General features: G+C 42.7%; 1 protein-coding gene across 2 annotated transcripts in view; it reads right to left on the reverse strand.

Annotated features, from left to right (window-relative positions):
* Positions 1-1089: 1089 nt before the first annotated feature.
* Positions 1090-19267, reverse strand: part of Itprid1 (ITPR interacting domain containing 1) — a 127067-nt gene continuing 108889 nt past the window's right edge. For both annotated transcript variants that reach the window (XM_041640049.1, XM_041640047.1), the window contains exons 10-14: positions 17644-17726; positions 15618-16802; positions 7428-7555; positions 6119-6230; positions 1090-4449 (exon numbers count right to left, since the gene is read on the reverse strand). In XM_041640049.1, coding sequence (XP_041495983.1) covers positions 4165-4449; positions 6119-6230; positions 7428-7555; positions 15618-16802; positions 17644-17726 — 1793 coding nt within the window. In that variant the 3' untranslated portion in view covers positions 1090-4164. The remainder of the gene's footprint in view (positions 4450-6118; positions 6231-7427; positions 7556-15617; positions 16803-17643; positions 17727-19267) is intronic.

Here is a 19267-nt window from a genome sequence, read left to right on the forward strand (position 1 = left end):
ACAAGATCAACATATAAGAGAAAACAGAAAACAGTTTGGTGTCATTCAGAAAATGCAAAGGGGTTCTTGTTATTATCCTGACAGCGTGGCAGCAGTTATGAGCTAAATGTTGTTAAAATGATTTCTATGTGGTGGAAAACATTTTATATGAAAGCAACAGAACCTATTTCATTACAAAAGTCAAATGTGGTCAGTGGGCAAAGTTTTTCAAGCTTTTCTAAGCAGTATTTACCTGAAGCAAAACAGAGTTACTCTGATTGAATTGGGCCTATTAGTGAGCTCCACATAAACTCTCAAGGCTTGACAGAGTCTTAAAGAGTCTTAAAGAGTTCTCATCTAGGGGCTGGAGAGATGGCTCAGTGGTTAAGAGCACTGACTGCTCTTCCAGAGGTTGTGAGTTCAATTCCCAGCAACCACATGATGGCTCACAACCATCTGTAATGAGATCTGGTGCCCTTTTCTGGCACCTTTTATTTATTTATTTATTTATTTATTTATTTATTTATTTATTTATTATGTATACATAATAAATAAATAAATAAATCTTTAAAAAAAACCAAAAAAAAATTTAATCTACATAGATCTAATCTACATGAGAAGTAGAAAAAGACAAGATCTTCTGAGTAAATTGAGAGCATGGGGGCCTTGGGGGAGGGTTGAAGGGGAGGGAAGGGAGCAGAGAGAGAAGGGAGCAGAGAAAAATGTAGAGATCAATAAAAATCAATAAAATAAAAAAGATACATTTTGTTCTAGAAAATCAGTGAATCAGTGTCAGCTTAATCCCCTACTAGTCTTGGGGTATGTGTGTGTGTGTGGGGGTTTGTATGATATGCATAGGTGAGTTTCTGCTTTGGAATTTTGTTGTGGAGATACGTGACAAGATACTGCAGCACTCAGCTAAGGGTAAGATGGTCAACCAATGGCACTGCTCCTCTTATTCTTGTCATCCTGCTAATGACAAGCACCATCTTTACTTCCTGAGCCTTGGCAACACTCCAGGCTTCAGCTAAGGGCCGAATAAGCATCATCTGTGTTAATTTATAGGCGATGACCTTGAGATCTATAGAGCTTAGTTTATTAAATACAAATAATTAGTCGTAAAATTGGATCAAACTTCAGATTTATTGCCAGAGTTCAATTGCTTCTTATTAACAAACCTAGGCCTCAGCATACCTTTTTATAAGTCAAGCTTTTTTTCCCCCGTAAGATCTTCAAGCTCTTTCCCACTATCAGAGTCCTCCAGAAAAGCAGAATCAGCTGGAGATAAAATGCTTATCACAGGAAAGCCGGTGATTACAACCAGTCTGAATGTGAAGGCCAAGGGCTGGAATTCTAGGTGATATTTGGCATCAGTCATTGAAGACAATAAAATTCTGGGTGGGACATAGAAGCCTTTCTACGTTTTACTCCCTTTTATCATCTTTGTTAGAGAATTAGTCTCTGTCTATGTAGAGATCTTTGGGGATTCCATTTGCCTTTCTTCATCCAAACCATGGGTCGCTGTCTCCTCCTTCACACCTGAAGCCATCTGTCTGATGGCTGAAATGGTCCACACACATTGCCTTTTAAGTGCAAAATAGTTCCTCCTCCAGCTTGAAATGGTGCTGCTTCTGAGATGAGGTCATCCTCTTCCCTGTCTCTTGAGAGCACTACTTTATTCTGCTTGTCCATTCCTCAGGCATTTGTTAATATTCTTCCAGGGTAAGCGGCTTTGCTCCCAGACCCCCTTCTCAACAGAACGAAGGTAATAATCACATTGGACTTACTGATGTGTTGGCCTTTGCATCAATAATAGTCAACATATATTGAGCATTTACTCTCTGAGGGATACTGAGTTAATTACTGCAACCAATTACTGCATTTATTCTGCCCAATAACCCTTATGCTAAGCAATGCAGTGTTTGCACGAAGCACACACATTTGCATACTTTGAACTCTTTAAATCATCCCTAGATTACTTGCAGTGTCTAATAAAAGAATATATATATATTACAAAATAGTTGGATGATGGCAAGAGCAATGTCTATAATGCATAAGTGATTCTCTTATTAATATCACCGAACTGTAACCGGTTGAATCTGTGCATACAGAGCCTGTGATGTGAAGGGATGTAGGAATATATAAGGTGGCTCAGAGGACCAGCATTTCAGATTGACATAAGAACAAAGTAGGGCTTGAGACTGTATGCACATGGCTGCCAGGGTACTAGGCAGTCCAGTGAAGAATGCACAGGCTCAAATACTGCAGGCAGATGCAGCTCAAGTCTGAACTAAGAAGAATGTTGAAAGTCTAGAAAATGAAGAAATTTAGGATGTACAAAAGCAATTAGGAGTCAGAAAAGGGCTGGAAGTCGTATCATAATGTGGGAAGCAGAAGAGGGATGTGCATTCAGGAAAGTAAGACAGCAGTAGAAAGGAAAGGGAGTAGTGATTCCCGGCCGGAGAAACACATGCTCTGGATCATAGTCTTGGGATGACTCTCTTAGTTCGCTGACGTATCACTTCTTAGGACCTCTCCTCGAGTCAGGGAAACATGACCCCATTGGTGCCTGGCAGAGACAGTTTCTCAGTTGGCAAGGCAGCTCAGAGAGAGGAAAGCCTAAAGGCATTGTGCCATCACCTGGTTACAGGGAACTCCGGGGGCCACACCACGACCAAACGCAGCAGTGATGCGGCGACCGCTCCTGAGGTGCCAGTCAAGGACGCAATGTGACAAGGCAGATGACTTTGTCTGAGTGTGTGTGGCAAGAGGACGGAAGGCTGGAGTTTTGGAAGGGGTTGGCACTGAGGCCAAGTTCTGCATATGGATGCTGAGGAAAATGTGTGGACAGAGATGTCCACGTTCTGGGAGATACAGTAGGGGAGACAGGGGATGGTCCACAGAAATCAGGGCCTCGCTGAAGTCATAGCAACCAAAGCAGGACAATAAAGAATGAAACAGGCTAGTGGATGGTTTCCAAAGGACTATTGTCTTAGGTTCCTAGCTAGGAAGTGTCCTCTGCTCACACATCCTCTCCCACAAATAGAAAGCTCCCCTTGGGGGTGCCCAGGATGCTGTTTGTGACTCTTTCATTTTTCATCCGTTCCTCACTCCTGTCATCGTTTGACTTTTGTAGCCACCTGGATGCAGTTCTCCTGTAGGAGGAGCCAGGCTGTTCCCAAAGCCGGATGGAAACAACCGCACAACGTTTGTCTTTGACTTGAGGGACAACAATAAGCAATAGGCTTGTAGCCAGCAGCCTCCTCCTCTGTAGTTTCTGTGGGGTATCTTTTGTGAGTATGAAAGGTAGCTAGGACGCTATAAAATCCATGGTTACCACTTATGGAGACTTTCTGTTGCACTTGAAAGACTACATACTCTTAGACTCCTGACCATGACCTGAAGGGAGCCAGGGTCCTCACTTAGATCCTCACTCACATCCACCACAGTTGGTAAAATGACATTTCTACACCCCAGCCTGTGAGCCTTATGCCCTTCTGCTTGCCAGTCTCTTGAACTTGAACTCTCTAGGGCTTCCAGCTTCTTACCTTCACGTTTTTCCTAAAGGCTGTCCTGGATGAGGCCCCCAGGGCACTTTCCTCCTGTGTCCCAGAGTGTCTCTCCCACAAACTGTCTGTGTGGAAACGGGATTTATTTGTTGTTTCGTTTCTCTCACTTTATCCAACTCTTGATGCACAGATATTCTGTCTTGCTCACAGCTGACGCCAGCATCAGTAATGTCACATCTCTGAACATGCCTTCCAGGTACCTGAGCACACTCAGAAACTTATCTTTCATAAAATAAGGTCACACTGTTTTTTATATTGATTTTTCATTATAAATATAAGCGTGTGTTTGTATTTGGCTTCCTTCATTAAGATACACATATGTTCTATTAGGCTAGAGATGTTTAATTATAGATACATATGTGTGTCTATATTCTGTGTCTTCCAGTAGGATACATAATCTATCAGGATAGAGGCCATAAGCTACTCAGTGACTGTAACATACCCCGGTCAGGCACATGCTGGTTGACTCCTTATGATGTAATCATTGAATATTAAAATACTCTGAATTTAATCACAGAGTGGTTGGGTACATAGGATTTTGATTCCCTGGTTAGAGCTGCTCTGAGAGCTTCCATCGTGTACAAAGGTCATCAAACTCTGTCTGATCTAACAGAGGTTACTCTCCAGCACTGCTTGATGAAGGACCAGGACCTGACTCTCTCACAGTTGGTGACTGTAGAGACATTTCACCTCTGATCTCAAGGTCAGAGTGACCAAGACCAAATGGCTGTATCACCCCCAAGCAGGGAGTCTGCTGCCCACAGCTGGCAGGAAGGACAGAATCAGGGGCCACAGTGTGGGTTTGAACACATGACCTCTGGCCATGTCTTCCCTCTGTCCAGTTACACTGTTGCAGATTTGCATAGTGTTCAGGTAGTTCCTCGGAGAGTCGATCTAGATGCTGAAAGAAAAGACAAAAAGGAGTGCGTAAGGAGCAGGACAGGAAGATAGCCATGGTGACATGCTGCACAGGTTAGATCTCTGTCAGCTTGACACAAGCTAGAGTCATCTGGGAAGAAGATCCTCAATTGAGAAAATGCCTCCATCAGAGTGCCCGTTTCTCTTGCCTAATAATGAATGTGGCAGGGTTCAGCCCACTGTGGGTGGTACCACCCTGGGGAGGTGGTCCTGATTTGTATAAGGAATCAGGTTGAGCAAGTCTTTGGAGAGCAAGGCTGTAAGTAGAAATCTTCCATAGCCTCGGCTTCAGTTCCTGCTTCCAAGTTCCTGACTGGCTTCCCCTGGTGATCTACTGTAATTTGCAAGCCAAACAAACCCTTTGGTCTCTAAGTGTTTATCCCAGCAATGGAAAGTGCTTAGGGCTCATGGGAAGAAATGTGTGGGTCCAGGATCTGAGATGAGAAACCAGACACTACAAAGGAAGCCTACATTTCTCTCCCAAACAATGGAAATTTTCCAAAGACATTTTAAAAAGACAATAAAGAATGTTTACTTAGGGACCATTAGTTTCTACTCACCTCTCGCTCTTAACCCTAAACAATATCCCCCATGAAACTTACAAGTTTGTTCAGAGAAGGAAATCTTCGAGATTTTTAAAAATTATTTTTATAACTTATAATTATGTAAATATCTGTTTGTGGTTGCCTAAGGGGTCTAGTAAAGAGGATTGAGTTCCCTATAGCTGGAGTTACAGGTGCTGTACACCAAACTTCTGGAAGAGAAGTGCTCCTAACTCCTGCACCATCTCCCTGCTCTGTCTGTAACCTGCACCTTAGTGTGAGCTGGTGTCTGAGCAGTGTTGAAAAGGGGAGGGGGCTCCTCACAACTTATGGAGATGTAACTGGAGCATTACACAAATCCTCCCTGTGCCCACTAAAAAGGAACCCAATGTGTCTCTCCACACGTGAGCATGTCTTACTCTCCCCCCACTTTCCCCTCTAGTAACCCCTGTGGTTAAAATAGATGCTAAAAATGTCTCCCATAAACTCCAGTCCTGATTCATGCTGCCTTCTCATGAAATTATTTTCTTTGGTAAGGTCTTGAATTCTGCTTTTACTTGACTGGAGGCCCATTCCCACTAGGAAAGAAGGGTTCTTCAGGCCACTACAGGCATGTGGGAGACATAGAGCAGAACTATTCCTCCTTTCCTGGTAGTGACAGAGACATGCCATATTTACACCAGATAGCTACCTCAGACTTGCAAGGAAGGTATTTATGAGCTGCAAAGGTTCTGCAATGGGCGCTTTGAACCAGTAGCAGGGTATAGTGTGGCAGAGCTTATATTGGTTCAAAAGGCAAGCTTTGATATTCGGGATTCTTGTTCTCACATGAAACATGGGGACTACTAGCTCTCCTTTAGATGGCAGGAGAAAGACTAAAGATGCTATACACCCGAGTCAGCCACTGCTTGACAGCGGTATGGGCATGAGCAGAACAGGGCCAATCTTTTTATGTCTACACTGCTGGTATGACCATGTATCAGATAGTGCTACAGTCTGAAACGGTCACACCACTGGTTTCTCATCTAAAGCAGCTCTCCCATGAGTAGCAGGCTGGGGACATTTAGACTCAGTATCCACGCTACATCCATTCTCCACCGCAACCCTTACCAGTAGGATCCCTTCTTTGATTTGCCTGGCTCGGTCTCCTAGCTGAAAGGCCAGCTCTGCAACCTGCTGCCTCAGGGCCTCTCGTAAAGTCCTCAGGTCCTCAGCCTCTTCCCTGCATGAAGATGATACAAAAGGAAACGTCAAAATCGCTACCAGGTGCAGTCTTTCATGTCCCTCTCATGAAGTGCGTCCTGTTTTTGATATTTCTGCTCAGCTTCTTGTGTATTTCTCTCTCTCGCTCACTCTGTGTGTGTGTACATGTGTGCGTGCATGTGGGGGGGGCGAGCATGTAGATGCGTGTGTGCATGGCATGCCTGTGCCTGACGCTGTATGAGGAGAGCGGTGAGCAGAGAGCAACATGCAAGCAGTTCTCCCGATGGAGCTCAGGTAGTCAGCCTGGGCACCACGAGTGCCCTGGCCAACTGAGCTATCTCTCTGGTTCCCGAGATTGCTTAAAAAAGACTCTGGCTTTCCTTATTTGATTTGCCTGTAGAAGTAAGTCTGTTAGTAGAACAGGTACCCTCCACCCTGTTCACCATTCTAAGACTTACACTTAGAAAAATGGAGCCTCCTTTAATCTCACTCAGTGCTGGTCCCTGCTGCCCCATCACTCTTTTAGCTTCGAGAACACAAAGCACATCTAGCTAGAAAGGGAAGCTTTGGGCTTGTACTTTGGGCACATGCCCTACCATAGAGCTGCATCCCCAACACACCCTCTTTTAAAATAAATCCTATTGGGTATAATTTAGGTATTATGTTTACCTATTTCAAGATACAATACATCATTTATAAGAAAACTACCAAGTTGGACAAGGATGACCACCATGCAGCTCTAGAAGACGCCATCTTTCCAGTAAGAACACACAACCCTCAAGCCTTTTACTGTTAAAACCTGTCCCCACAGCCACAGGCGATCAGTGATACATCCGTTTTGGTGATATTTTTAACCCCTCTGACAATACTGCATATTTCAAAACCCTAATAACCCCCTAGCATTTGCTTCTGTGCAAGTCCCATTCCTATCGGTTAAAGAAATCCTGAGGGCCTTCCCCGTCCTCCCGGAAGATTGCCCCTCTTCTAACCTTCCCAAATAGCCCCAGTCTTCAATAACAGTGTGCCCATCCAGTGACGGCTCCCTCAGTCTCACACTGAGAAAGCAAAGCTAAGACTGTGAAAGCAAAGGAAGAGCAGGCCGATTTCTCATTAGCGCTGCCCCATCATGCTCATCCACCTGGCCTGCCCTGATTACCTTCCCTTGCTCCGGGTGTGTGGTCTGGTACTTACTTAGATGCTTGCCTTGGATAATTACCTTTCCTCTTCTGACATGTCCCCGTGAAAGAGTGCCTGCTGTTCCGCAAAGTGCTGCTCCATTTCCTCTAAGTGCTCCTGGAAACTCTGGCACACCATTTTCATGGTTTCCATCTCATAGACTGTGCACTGGCAACAAAGAGGAAAACCCGAGAGCCGTGACCTTTCTGCTCACATGGCTGGAGGGCAGGGCTCTGCCTTCCTTCCCATTTGGAATTCATTGCTTGCAAAGAAGCCCAACTGCTAACATTTTTTAGAAGAGCCAGGGAAGCCCAGTTCAGACTTTGGATGAAATTAGAGGTTGCATTTGACTAAGACAAAGGGGACCAGTTGCTGAGTGGTACTTGGGTGAGAATTAATTTTGCACAAGGAAGCCCAAGCCAGTCCTACACAATATAGATATGCAATGAAGTGCACAGAGAAGAGGAAGAATTATCAGAGAGCAGACTTACATTTAGAAAAATGGAGCTTCCTTCAATGTTGCTCAGTGTTGGTACACAGTACCCCATCACTCAGCATCGAGAACACTAAACATATCTACTCATGTGTATTTTCTCAGGACAATTTGCTTAGAATACTTTTTTTTTTACTAGTTTTAACTTGCTTAGCCATAGTCCTTGAAGAGGAAACTCCACAGAATCCATTCTACCCATCTAACAATCCCAATTGAGAGAAATGTTAGGCACCCGTGCTCTCTATGAGCTATAATCAAGACTTGAGTTCTTCTTGCCTCCAGACTACGTCAGTCTTCAACCCTTGCTGTCTCTTGATGTTTTGATTTGATATATTCTTGTAACCTCCAAAAGTTATGGAATTCTTTACAACTAATAATTCTAACCTGTAGTGAGTTGATCAGACTCTAATATAGATAGTAGTTGCCATGGCCCTAGGATGACCACCCACTATCATCCAATTAAATTTCTTGCCTAAGTTTTGGAAGATATTTGATCACACTGTGAACCCTGAATTTGCATTCATGTTAATTAAATAAAATCAACCTTAGCTCAAGAGGCAGAGTTAGCAACTAGTTGACAGAAAGTAATCATAAAGTGTCAGAAGGCATTGGGAAGAAATAGAAAGATGCACTGGAAATAGTAGGTAGGGATTTTATTTCCAGTGGTGTGCCTTTTTTGGTTTGGCAAATGGGGAGGGGGACTTCTTTTCAGAGATGCTAGCAAGGAGAGAAGGTTAGCCAGGTGCTACTCAACCTCTCTGAGCTCGTAGGTTTTTCACCTCAGACTTTGAATCTCAAGTCTTATTTATAAATAGAACCATAGAGATTTAGTTAAAGCTACCTTTAGCAACAATGGCAGAGCCAGTGCCTGTAGGAACAAGATTCCCACCAGGCTGTGGCCTGAGTGGCCAGGCCACTGCCAGAGAAGCAGGCTGGTGACTGCAGATTCACAGTTGCTGGCTGAAATGGCAGAAGGCTAAGGTGCACCCACTATGCTGAAGGCAAAACAACACCCAAGAAAGTTCATGGTTTCCAGGACATACACGCAGGTGCATGCACACACACAAACACACACACACAGACACACATACACACACACACAGCCTTCTCTTGCCCTTATATGCATGTATTTATAAATAACTAGTTAATATTGGGATCTAGTACTTGGGGGAAGAAGAGCTATCTCTCAATCTCATCAAGCACTGGTTGCCCGTAGCTTTTCATCTAGGGGTAAGGCCTTCTTTAATTTTCCTCCATATATGCTAGAATGTAAAGAGTTGTCTTTGTGGTCTTGTACAGGCAGCTAGGCTGGTGAGAATTCATGGGTGTAACATCTCTGTCATGTCTACACTGCCCTACAGCAGACATTCTAGTCTCTGATTCTTAGAATCTTTTCATCTCCTCTTCCAGAAAGTTCCTGGAGCCTTAGAAGCAGGGATGTCCTTTCTGGTACCCCAAGGCTCACTTATTCTCTGCATTTTGATGAGCTGTGGATCTCTAGTGGACTCCATCTGCTACAGAAAGAAGCAAGACACTTCTTGCGGAGTGCTGAGAACTGTGTTGGCGAGCTCTTCCAGGAAGGGAGGTACAAAGGCACAGACTCCGGCCTCCCTTCATTACAGCAGTCACTAAAAGGGCTCACAGTTGTGAACAGGTGTGTTGTATAAACCAGAGGCATCCTTCTTAAGGACCCAAGAGTCATTCCTTTGAAATAAAGCGAACTAGAAGCTTCTGTGGGAGGATGGACTTGTGAGGGCTTTGGAGAAGTAATTGAAATGAAACTAATTTACCGACAGGTCATGGAAACCACCATCCTGTGCCTTCATTTCTGGAAAGCCCAAGACTTTTAAAAATCTTTATCCTCACAGTTACAAGGCCAAGATCATGGCAGTTTGGTGGTTACTGTTTCAACTAGAGTGAGTAAAATACAGTCAGCTGACAACCATATCTGGCCTTCCGACATTCATACCCACTGGCCTTTCACCATTTTCTACTGATTCACTGAGTCCCTGCTTTCCCCTCTATCTCATTCTTCTCTTAAAATGCCCACACCGCTCCTGCACAGATAAAAATGAAGTCCATCTCTTTCCCTGACTGTCGGGAGTTACTGAATTACATCTGTTTCCATGACTTTTCTTGCTATCCCCTGTGCATCTGTGAGACACTGAGCCCAGTCTGTCTGAGGGACACTGTGCCCATTTGCTGATCTCTTGTCAGCCCTTCCCCTTGTTTTGCAATCTATATTAAGTTATTCCTTGTATACACCTATGACCCAGAGCCCCAGGGATGCTGCCATCTGACTTTAAGTGTTATTAACACTGGTGGATCCCCAGCTGTCTCCATCAGACCCCTTCCAGATCAGTAAGAGAAGCTTCTGGCTACGGCTCACCCTCTTTTTCCCCTTTCCTCTTAACACAAGTCTAATGCTTTAAAGCAGCACTGTGTCTAGGTAAAAACCTGCATTCCCTACGCTTCCCTCTCAATGCTGATAGCCAAAAAGTGGGGCTGTGGAGGATGTCGAGGGCTTTTGAGAAAGAATTAAAGAGGGCTTTTGACTGCTGGGTCATGGACTCCACCATCATCTACCTCAGTTTCTGGAAAGTCAAGATGGGTTTTTATCTTTATCCTTAAAATCAGGTGGTCCAAGATTGGTGATTATTATTTCACCCAGACACTTGAAAATGGGGATACTGTTCTAAGACTGATACTTCAATATGAAAACGTTATATCATTTTGTTCTGAGATATTTTATACTGACTGATGTATTTAGCTTTATCATGAGAGAACCCAAGCCAGCTGAGGGAAGTCTTTGACACATACTGATGTTGGCAAGAATGCTTAGATATTGCCAAATTATGGCTCATAAAAATTGAAATGGTCTTGAAGTCCATGCAAGCATCTTTTGTAAGTAAGTGTTTAGACACAAACTCTGTAATGGCTGTGTCTGTAGTCAAATGTTATTTAAATTTTAAATTCAAGTCACATGATTGATCTTTTCATTCCCAATATCTAACCAACTCAGTTCACAGAATGAAGGGTGACAGGACAGCATGAGGGAGCACCTGTCGCTCAGGAGGGAGCTGGTTCAGTGCTTCAAGCCAATTCAGATAACTGTTTTCAGAGTTCAAGGGACAGCAAGGCCAAACCATGGCAGCACAGTGCTCAAGCAGACTGATGTCATTAACACTGGGCTTCAGGTTCAGCTCAGTGTCTGGGGGTAACTCTTTGTGATTGGAAAAAATGGATTGTAGGGCTTGGATTTGGGGAGAGCTGAAAGCAGGTTTGTGATGTTAAGACTGTAGTGCCCTGGAAAATTCTGAAGTGCTGCCATCTCCTGGTAATTCGGAAACACACAGTTTAGCCCCAGAACTGGCAATAAATAGCTCAACTAACTAAATATCAGAAGAAAGGAAACCCCAGGCAAGGGGAATAAGAGGGGCAGAGGAGTTGATTTCTCTCTCTCTCTCTCTCTCTCTCTCTCTCTCTCTCTCTCTCTCCTCTCCCTCTCTCCCTCTCTCTTCCTCTCTCCCTCTCTCCCTTTCTCCCTCTCTCCCTCTCTCTCTTTTCTTTTTAAAGTCTGGGTAAAACCCAAACAAAATGCAAGGCCTGCTCTACTGTCCCATCTCATTAATGCAAACTTCAACACTAAGAGTGCAGATAAAACCAAGCCAAAACAACAACACAGCTTTTCACTTTCTAATGGACTCACACTTTTTCAACTTTGCACAATTTCTTTTTCTTTTTAACTTAAGCCTATAAATATTACAGAAGATTTTTTTTAATACTCAGAAATCTTATTTCTAATGCATCTTAGTCTGGAAATATGTTTTGCTTTGCATTGAGAAATCTTTATTAAATTGCTCCCAAGCATTAATACATACAAGATTAATTATATGAACAAATCAGTTTTCCACTGACAATTACTGATAAAATAACAACTCAGGTACACAAATGAATCTCCTCACATCAACAAGCCATTCTTCTAGGTAAGCTAGAAGACGACAAAGCCAGCTGTGGCTTTCTCCATAGTGTCACGTGTCACTGGGTGAAAGACAGTGGGAGAGGAGATACTTTTTCAAACCAGATTTTACCAAAAAGTCTCTTACTTTCAACATCTACGTTGAATGCCTGTTGCCATTTGACCGATAGCATCCATTTCCACCTAGAATCTTCATTTCACCCCTGGCCTAGTTTCTAGTTATTTCTGTTCTACTAGAACAGTCCTGCTCTTAACCCTAGCTATCCCACATTCAAACCACATTTCCTGCAGAACCTTTTCCAGGTTTCCCAGACCCAGGCAGGCCGATTTTCAGGCTCATTCCCAGCACAGGTCACCACATGCGCTGCTTTCCTTCACCGTTCTTCACATTTCTCTAGCAGCACGCTGCTCATGGGAGAAAGCAACCCTATGGTTACCTACATGTCTGTGCAAGCACGCGCACCTGTGTGTGTAACACACACACACACATATGGAAGTGTATCTGAGCACATAAGCTCACTGTTCCCATTGAATGAGTGTTTCTGGTCTCTTAGATTTAAAGGAAGAGAAATGCATGGCCATCTAGTAAAATTCTGGAGAACATCCATTTCAGCCAAAGCAATTACTTTTGTGTCTTTGTGTCTTTTCTGTATAATTACAAATTCTATTTTTTTGGTTGGGTAATGTGTGTGTCCATGTTCATGTATGTGCAGGTGTGTGTGTGTGTGTGTGTGTGTGTGTGTGTGTCAGAGGTTGACATCAAGTATCTTCCTCAATCATCCTTTGCCTTATTTGGGGGATAGACTCTCTAAATAAACCTGGATCTCACCTATTCAGCTAGATGGGCTAGGCAGCAAGCTTCAGACTCTAGGAGGAGGAAGGATATACAGTATTATGAGGCAAGGGCTAGAAAAGTATGGGTAGCAAAATTTACACTTGATCAACTGTTGCTAGACTGACACCTACCTACAAGTCTGAGGATGATGATTATGACAATGAGTCACAAAACCTTTCTGTGCGGGAGTGCCAAATGAAGTAGAAAACCTGTTTCTGCATGCCAAATCATTTTACACAACTAGAAGTATGTATGTCTAAGGTCCCCTTCTGACAGAATTTGGGGAAGGAGACTCTGGTCCATATTTTGGGAGTCTCCTGGCCCCGGCCCCACCTCAGTCTCTTTCCCTATCATAATCAGCAGCCTTAACCTTGAGCCAGCTATGGGTTCCTACACTTGAGTACTTTCTCCAGGTCTCATCAGGTTGACAGAAATTATCAAACAAAATTTGATCTTCTAGTTTCTAAGTCTACTTGTAGATGCTTATTATTTATCTTCTTAACATTGCCAAGAAATTATAGACATCGTTTTTAATTGATGGGAGTGATGTAATCAGAAAACAGATTTAGTATCCTACCACAACATTATAATTATCAAATTATATTAGATATGTCTTGAAGGACACTTCTGAATTTTTGGCCATAATTTTGGTTGTATTTTTCTTGTTATTTTAAATAAAATATAAGGCTGAATATTATTTAATTTATGCTTCTTTGTAAAATTTTCCTTTGAGATGAGTTCTCATTATGCAGTCCCAACTACTTGCTATGTATATCAGAATAGCCTTCAACTTATAATCCTCCTGCCTTAATCTACTGAGTTATGGCATTATAGAAATGTGTCACCATACCTAGACTGGAATTTCATTATGGAAGTAGGAATGTTTATTTCTATGGTCTAGTAATTTGTATAGGATTTCAAATGTCACCTTCTTTGGCTAACTTTCATGCCCAACACGGTTTCACATAAACTGAATAGTCAAGTGAGCGCTTATTGCTCCAGAGCTATGGTTTTCAATCTCGGCAACACTTACATTTTAGACTAAATAATTACATGATGTGGGTTTTTCCTGGGCATGTAGAGTAGCACGCTCAACAGTGTCTCTCATCTTTGCTCATTTGTTGCCAGTATCATTTGCTTCTCTTTCAGCTGTGACAAGTCAAGATGTCTCCAAAGATTGGCAATGTCATCTACTGTAGAGCCAGGGTAGGAAATTAGTCACAGTAGAAGAATAATTCCTTAAAGTACTTATCACCCCTAGACAAATGAGGACAGTGGTGATTTTCCTATTCTCCTAGATTTTTATTATTTGTTTTGGTTCTGAAGATTGAAGGACCAGGCAATTTTACCACTGAGCTATATCCACAGCCTCATTCTCCAGGATTTGAAGCTGGCTATTTTGACACCATGATCCCAGCTATGCATCAGCCTTTGCCCTTTTCTTCCTCTGAATAAGATACCCAGAGCTGATTACAATGCCTAGATGAAGCTTTCTATGATTAGCACAACCTTTAATCTTGGCTCATTCTTAAGTATTCTAAATGTCTGGTGTCTTGCAATCTGAAAATTCATTTCTCAGTTTATGTTAGGCTTATGTAGAGTTCTGTATGTTAAAAGTCCATATGATAATTTACTTTATCTTTCACATAATCACTCATATACATATTTAGATACTTTAAGGTTGAGGACATCTTTGTCTAAAAATTTGAGTTGAGATTTACTACTTAGTGGTTGGAAGGTGCTGAAACACTCCCAGTTCTAGCTTCTCTGTTATTGTTTACAAAAGAGAGAGTGCTTGTGACACATAAGAAATCCAATAAATATTTATGGCATATGAGATAGTGAAGATTAAATGACACAATATAAATTAAACATTTAGAATAGATCTTTAGTCTATTTTTGTGGAATTAAAAGATAGGAACTATTGGACACTGGACCATAGTACCAGTAGTTCACAGCTCCCCTGTAATATCTCTGAACAGCCTCAATCCTGTATCATCAATGTCCTTTCCTCTTGTATGTAGAATTTCAGATGTGATAGTCTCAATATTTTATTTGAAAGTTAGCCTGGAACTTCTAGATTATCCCCACCTTAAAAATACTAAAAAAAGAAAGAGCATAAAAAATACTCATAAAGATAAGTTGGTTAATCAAGGGTTAAAGTACATTGACATCACTCAGCTTCTAATAACCCAATACTCACATTTAAACCAGCTACCAAAGGTTGACCATTAGTCCCTCTATGTGACATGAGAGGTTCGCATAATACAGCCAAAATAAAACAGTAATACAAATTGATGATTAGATTCAAGCCCCATCAATTGAGCCTTCTTGGTGTTAAATATTGTGCTGAATCTCTCATTATGTTGAATGCTTTACAAACCTTTATTTCATCCCTAAACAATTTTATGACAATGGAATGAACCCATTCCTTACATATGTATATATGTGTATCTATCTATCTATCTATCTATCTATCTATCTATCTATCTATCTATCTATGTGTGTATGTATGTATGTATGTATGTATGTATGCATGCATGTATTTCATGGTACCAGGAATTAAACCCAGGAGTTTAAGCAAGTATTCTACCACTGAGTTACACCAACAGTACTCATCCCATAGTTTCATATGACAGGTCTAGAGACACCAGATGTTGCAGGCAAGATTATATAGCCCACTGACTTTAAAACACAGAATTTCTCAGCTAGACTGACTTGGAGATGAAACAGGTTCATTAGTGTGATAGCCTTAAACATATGAGTTTATCTCATAAATTATTAAAAAAAAACATGGCTCATGTTTGAAAACAAGAGGTATGCCTGAGTTTTATCTGCCATTAGGAAGATGAACACCATCTCTGTAGTGTTAGTGGCCTGGTTGGTGGATCTGCCTTCCCACCTTTGGAAAGGAAACACTTACAGAACATAAGTCCCTCACTGTAGTGTCCTGAAGTATCTTCAATGTCTTCATGAACCGGGCTTCAGGATCGTCTGCATGTGAGTGCAGGAAATACCTGCAAAGAGAGGGTTCTGGGCCAGGACTTTGCCTCCTCCCCTGGCAGTTGGGACAGTGATGACAGTAGACACAACAGTGGGCAGGTATGATGTGGCAGAGGTCTGTGGGGGAGGTGCTAGGAAAACCTGTGTCCAAAGAGATGGATTTGGTGAGGGGCCAGGGTCTACGATTTAAGGCCTTATTGTATGAGAAACTCGGCTTGCATTCATATGCACAAGTCTGAATGGCAACATCATTGACCTGCTTTGCTTTCGCCTGCAATCTCGGGTCTATGGTATTAACAGGGGCACAGGGACTGCATTCCAAAGCTGTTCCTTTGCAGCAGGTCCTCAAGTCTGAAACACTCTGAGCAGTTAACACTGGATTGTAGGACATCTGGGTTGTCACAGACCAAGAGCTGGCAGCCTTTGAGTCAGTGGGATCACCTCCAGGTGGCTTATCAAGGTGGGGAATTGACTTCTCAGAGTTTTGAACAAGGTCACCGCTCCAGGACATGGCTCCTCTGTGTTGCTGAGAGGGCTGGGTTAGCCTCTCTTGTACCACCCAGCTTTGCTTAGTGTCAGGGCAGACCTTGCTGCTGTCCCCTGTTCCTGGGATCTCAGAGTTCACATGATAGAAATTGTCTGGAGTCTGATCCATCCCAGATGACGTTGGTGATTCAAAGTGACATCCTTGTATCAGCAATTTTCCAGTATCCTTATGCCTCAGAGACCTATCTTCCTTTCCTGTGACAGGATTCACCATGATCCCCATTGTGTTGTCACATGTTGAAGTGACTACAGTTCCAACGAGACTCCCTGGGTAGTCTTCCACTATCCGGGTCTTGGTAAGGGTCATATCTGGGTTGACTATCTCTGGTTGCCCTTCCATGGCCTCAAGTTGAAACTCTTCCTCCTCCACAGATGCTGAGACCTTTCTTTCCAAGATACTCCCATCATGACTTGAAAAAGATGAGCTCACCATGCTCTTGAATTTAGAGTCACTGGACTCTTGCTGACAGTCCTGCCATGATGGTGGCCTATGACTCTGATCCCTTGGTTTGCTACCTTTACACTCAGTGGGACTCTGGTTTCCCAGCAAGGAAGATACCTGCAAGAGAAACCGACATGGGAAAGAACCACGAAGTTACAGCAACATTATATGCACCATTACCAGCAACACAAAAGTCATGAGCACAGAAGTCATGGTATCAACTTGAAATCATGTTATATTACTACTTCACTTGCCACCCCTTCCCTATGATGCTCAGCTTATAATTTAGAAAAATCAAAACAAAATAGAAAGGAGAAGAAAGGTGAGAATCCGGGCACTTGGCCTACTGTGATTTTATCATTCTCTGCCCACTGAGTGAGTATACAAACATACATACATGCATACATGTGTGTGTGTGTGTGTGTGTGTGTATGTGTGTGATGTGTGATTCCCCTCTGTATGCTGGGATTACAATTGATTAATAAAGAACTGCTTTGAGCCTATGACAGGGCAGAACAGAACTAGGTGGGGAAAGCTAGACTGAATGCTGGGAGAAAGAGGGCAGAGTCAATGAGAAACCATATAGTACTGCTGGAGACAGATGCTGGAACTTTACCTGGTAAGCCACAGCCTTATGACAATACACAGCTTAATGAGATGGGTTAAGATATGAGCTAGCCAGAAATATGCTTAAGCTATTGGCCAACCAGTATTGCAAATAATATGGTTTCTGTGTGATTATTTCTGGGCTGAGAAGCCATGATAAACAAGCAGCCTCCTACTATAGATGTGTGTGTGTGTGTGTGTGTATGCTGTGGACTTAAAAACTTTCTGTTTGTGATGAACACTTTAGACGCATCCTTCCAAGTTCTACAGGAATGCAGGTATGACTGGGGGTTGTTGATAGGAATGAAACATATACAGTAAGTACTCAGTATCCAACACTAGCCGCTCCTACCTGGAAGGGGTGGGGCTCTGGCAGCTCCTCCAAAAATCCGCTGCTGTCCGACTGACAGCTGTTTGTTCTGTCCACTCGGGAGCCTTTGGGAAGAAAGAAACCGGGAGCTTAGACAGGTGAAAACATACTGCCCACTAGACCAAGAGTGAGCCCTCTCTAAGCCTGGCACTTCAGAGATCCTCTGTGGTCTGATCATGAAGGACCCAATAGGGGACTTCCAAGAACGTTTTCTCTCAAGTGTCAGAAATCTCATGTAAAACTGCATCTACAGCTTTCCAGTACAAGACTGGGCCAGTGGAAGAACTTACTTCTTAAAGTGTAATTCATTGACTGTGAGCTGAATCTTTATGAAAGATAGTATGTCGCTAATGTCACTTTAATAAAACTACAATGCACTCCTATGTAATATGTGTACATATATATATATATATATATGTATATATTCTTTTCCCTTTGACTAAATTTTAGGTATGACCCCTCTTCTAACTTTTCCTAGACTCTAATTCTCAGACTAAACACCCACCACCCCATGTAGACTGTGGCTTTTGTTACCATAAAATACTGGACAGGGCAGAGAAAGAACATTGGTGTGTGGACAGGATAGGATTTTCAGGCATCGTATCCTCAAGATCATTCCTGGCTTGGCTACACAGTGAATTTGAGGCCAGCCTTCAATGTGGGACACTGCCTCAAAATAAAATGCCATAGTTTAATCTTTAGTATACTGACTAGCTACCAGGCACCTGTTCTTTCAACCCTGACACAACACAGCCCAACACAGCCCAACACAACACAACACAGCCTAACACAGCCCAGCACACTACAACACAACATAGCCCAACACAACACAGCCCAACACAACACAGCACACCACAATACAACATAGCACAACACAGCCCAATAACACAACAGAGCATGTGAATACGATGCCTGAAAATCCTACTTCTAGACTCATACTTTGTCTTTTTTCTCAGAGAATATGAGACCTTCTAATGTAAGTAAGTACTACTGGAGAAAAATGGGAATCTTATAATTTGGGCTGGAGTGAAACTCACTTAACAGAGTATTTGCTCTGAACTTGGACTACAAGTTTATACTTAGCACATTCAGTTTTACACACTGCTGTGGGCCACATCCAGGGCTTCATTCATGCTGAGCAAAAACTAAGCAGTCTCAGTGGTGTGAGCTCCATGGTTACCCAGAACTCTGCCTCTACTTTACAGGCCTCAGGACAGGAACAGTAACTCTTAGAGAGGCTTGGAAGACACCTTTAATGAGGGAAACAGAATTAAGTCTCCAGCAAGACTGAGCCATCTAGAGTTTGCTAGGCATGGTGAGAGAAAAGAAAAGTCCTGTGAAGGAAGAGTTCTAGGGTCCCCCTGGAGCTATGCTCCAGCATAGGGGAGGACCTATCTGAAGGAACTGAAGGAAATAGGGCTCAACAGCCACCCAGGGCCCAGAATAGGGCATGATTCCCACCTGCCGTATTAGAAAACTTTATTAATTCACACAGCACAGTGACAAGTAGAAATGTGTCTGACAAAGGTCCTGACTCCCATGTGAGAATAAACATTGCTGTGGTTCCTCATATTGTCTTAAAAAATAAGTCTCAAATGCATCAGAG

The sequence above is a fragment of the Microtus oregoni genome, unplaced genomic scaffold (assembly GCF_018167655.1).
Source record: "Microtus oregoni isolate MIOR12 unplaced genomic scaffold, Mior012 000062F_ref0000492, whole genome shotgun sequence".
Taxonomy (NCBI): Eukaryota; Metazoa; Chordata; class Mammalia; order Rodentia; family Cricetidae; genus Microtus; species Microtus oregoni.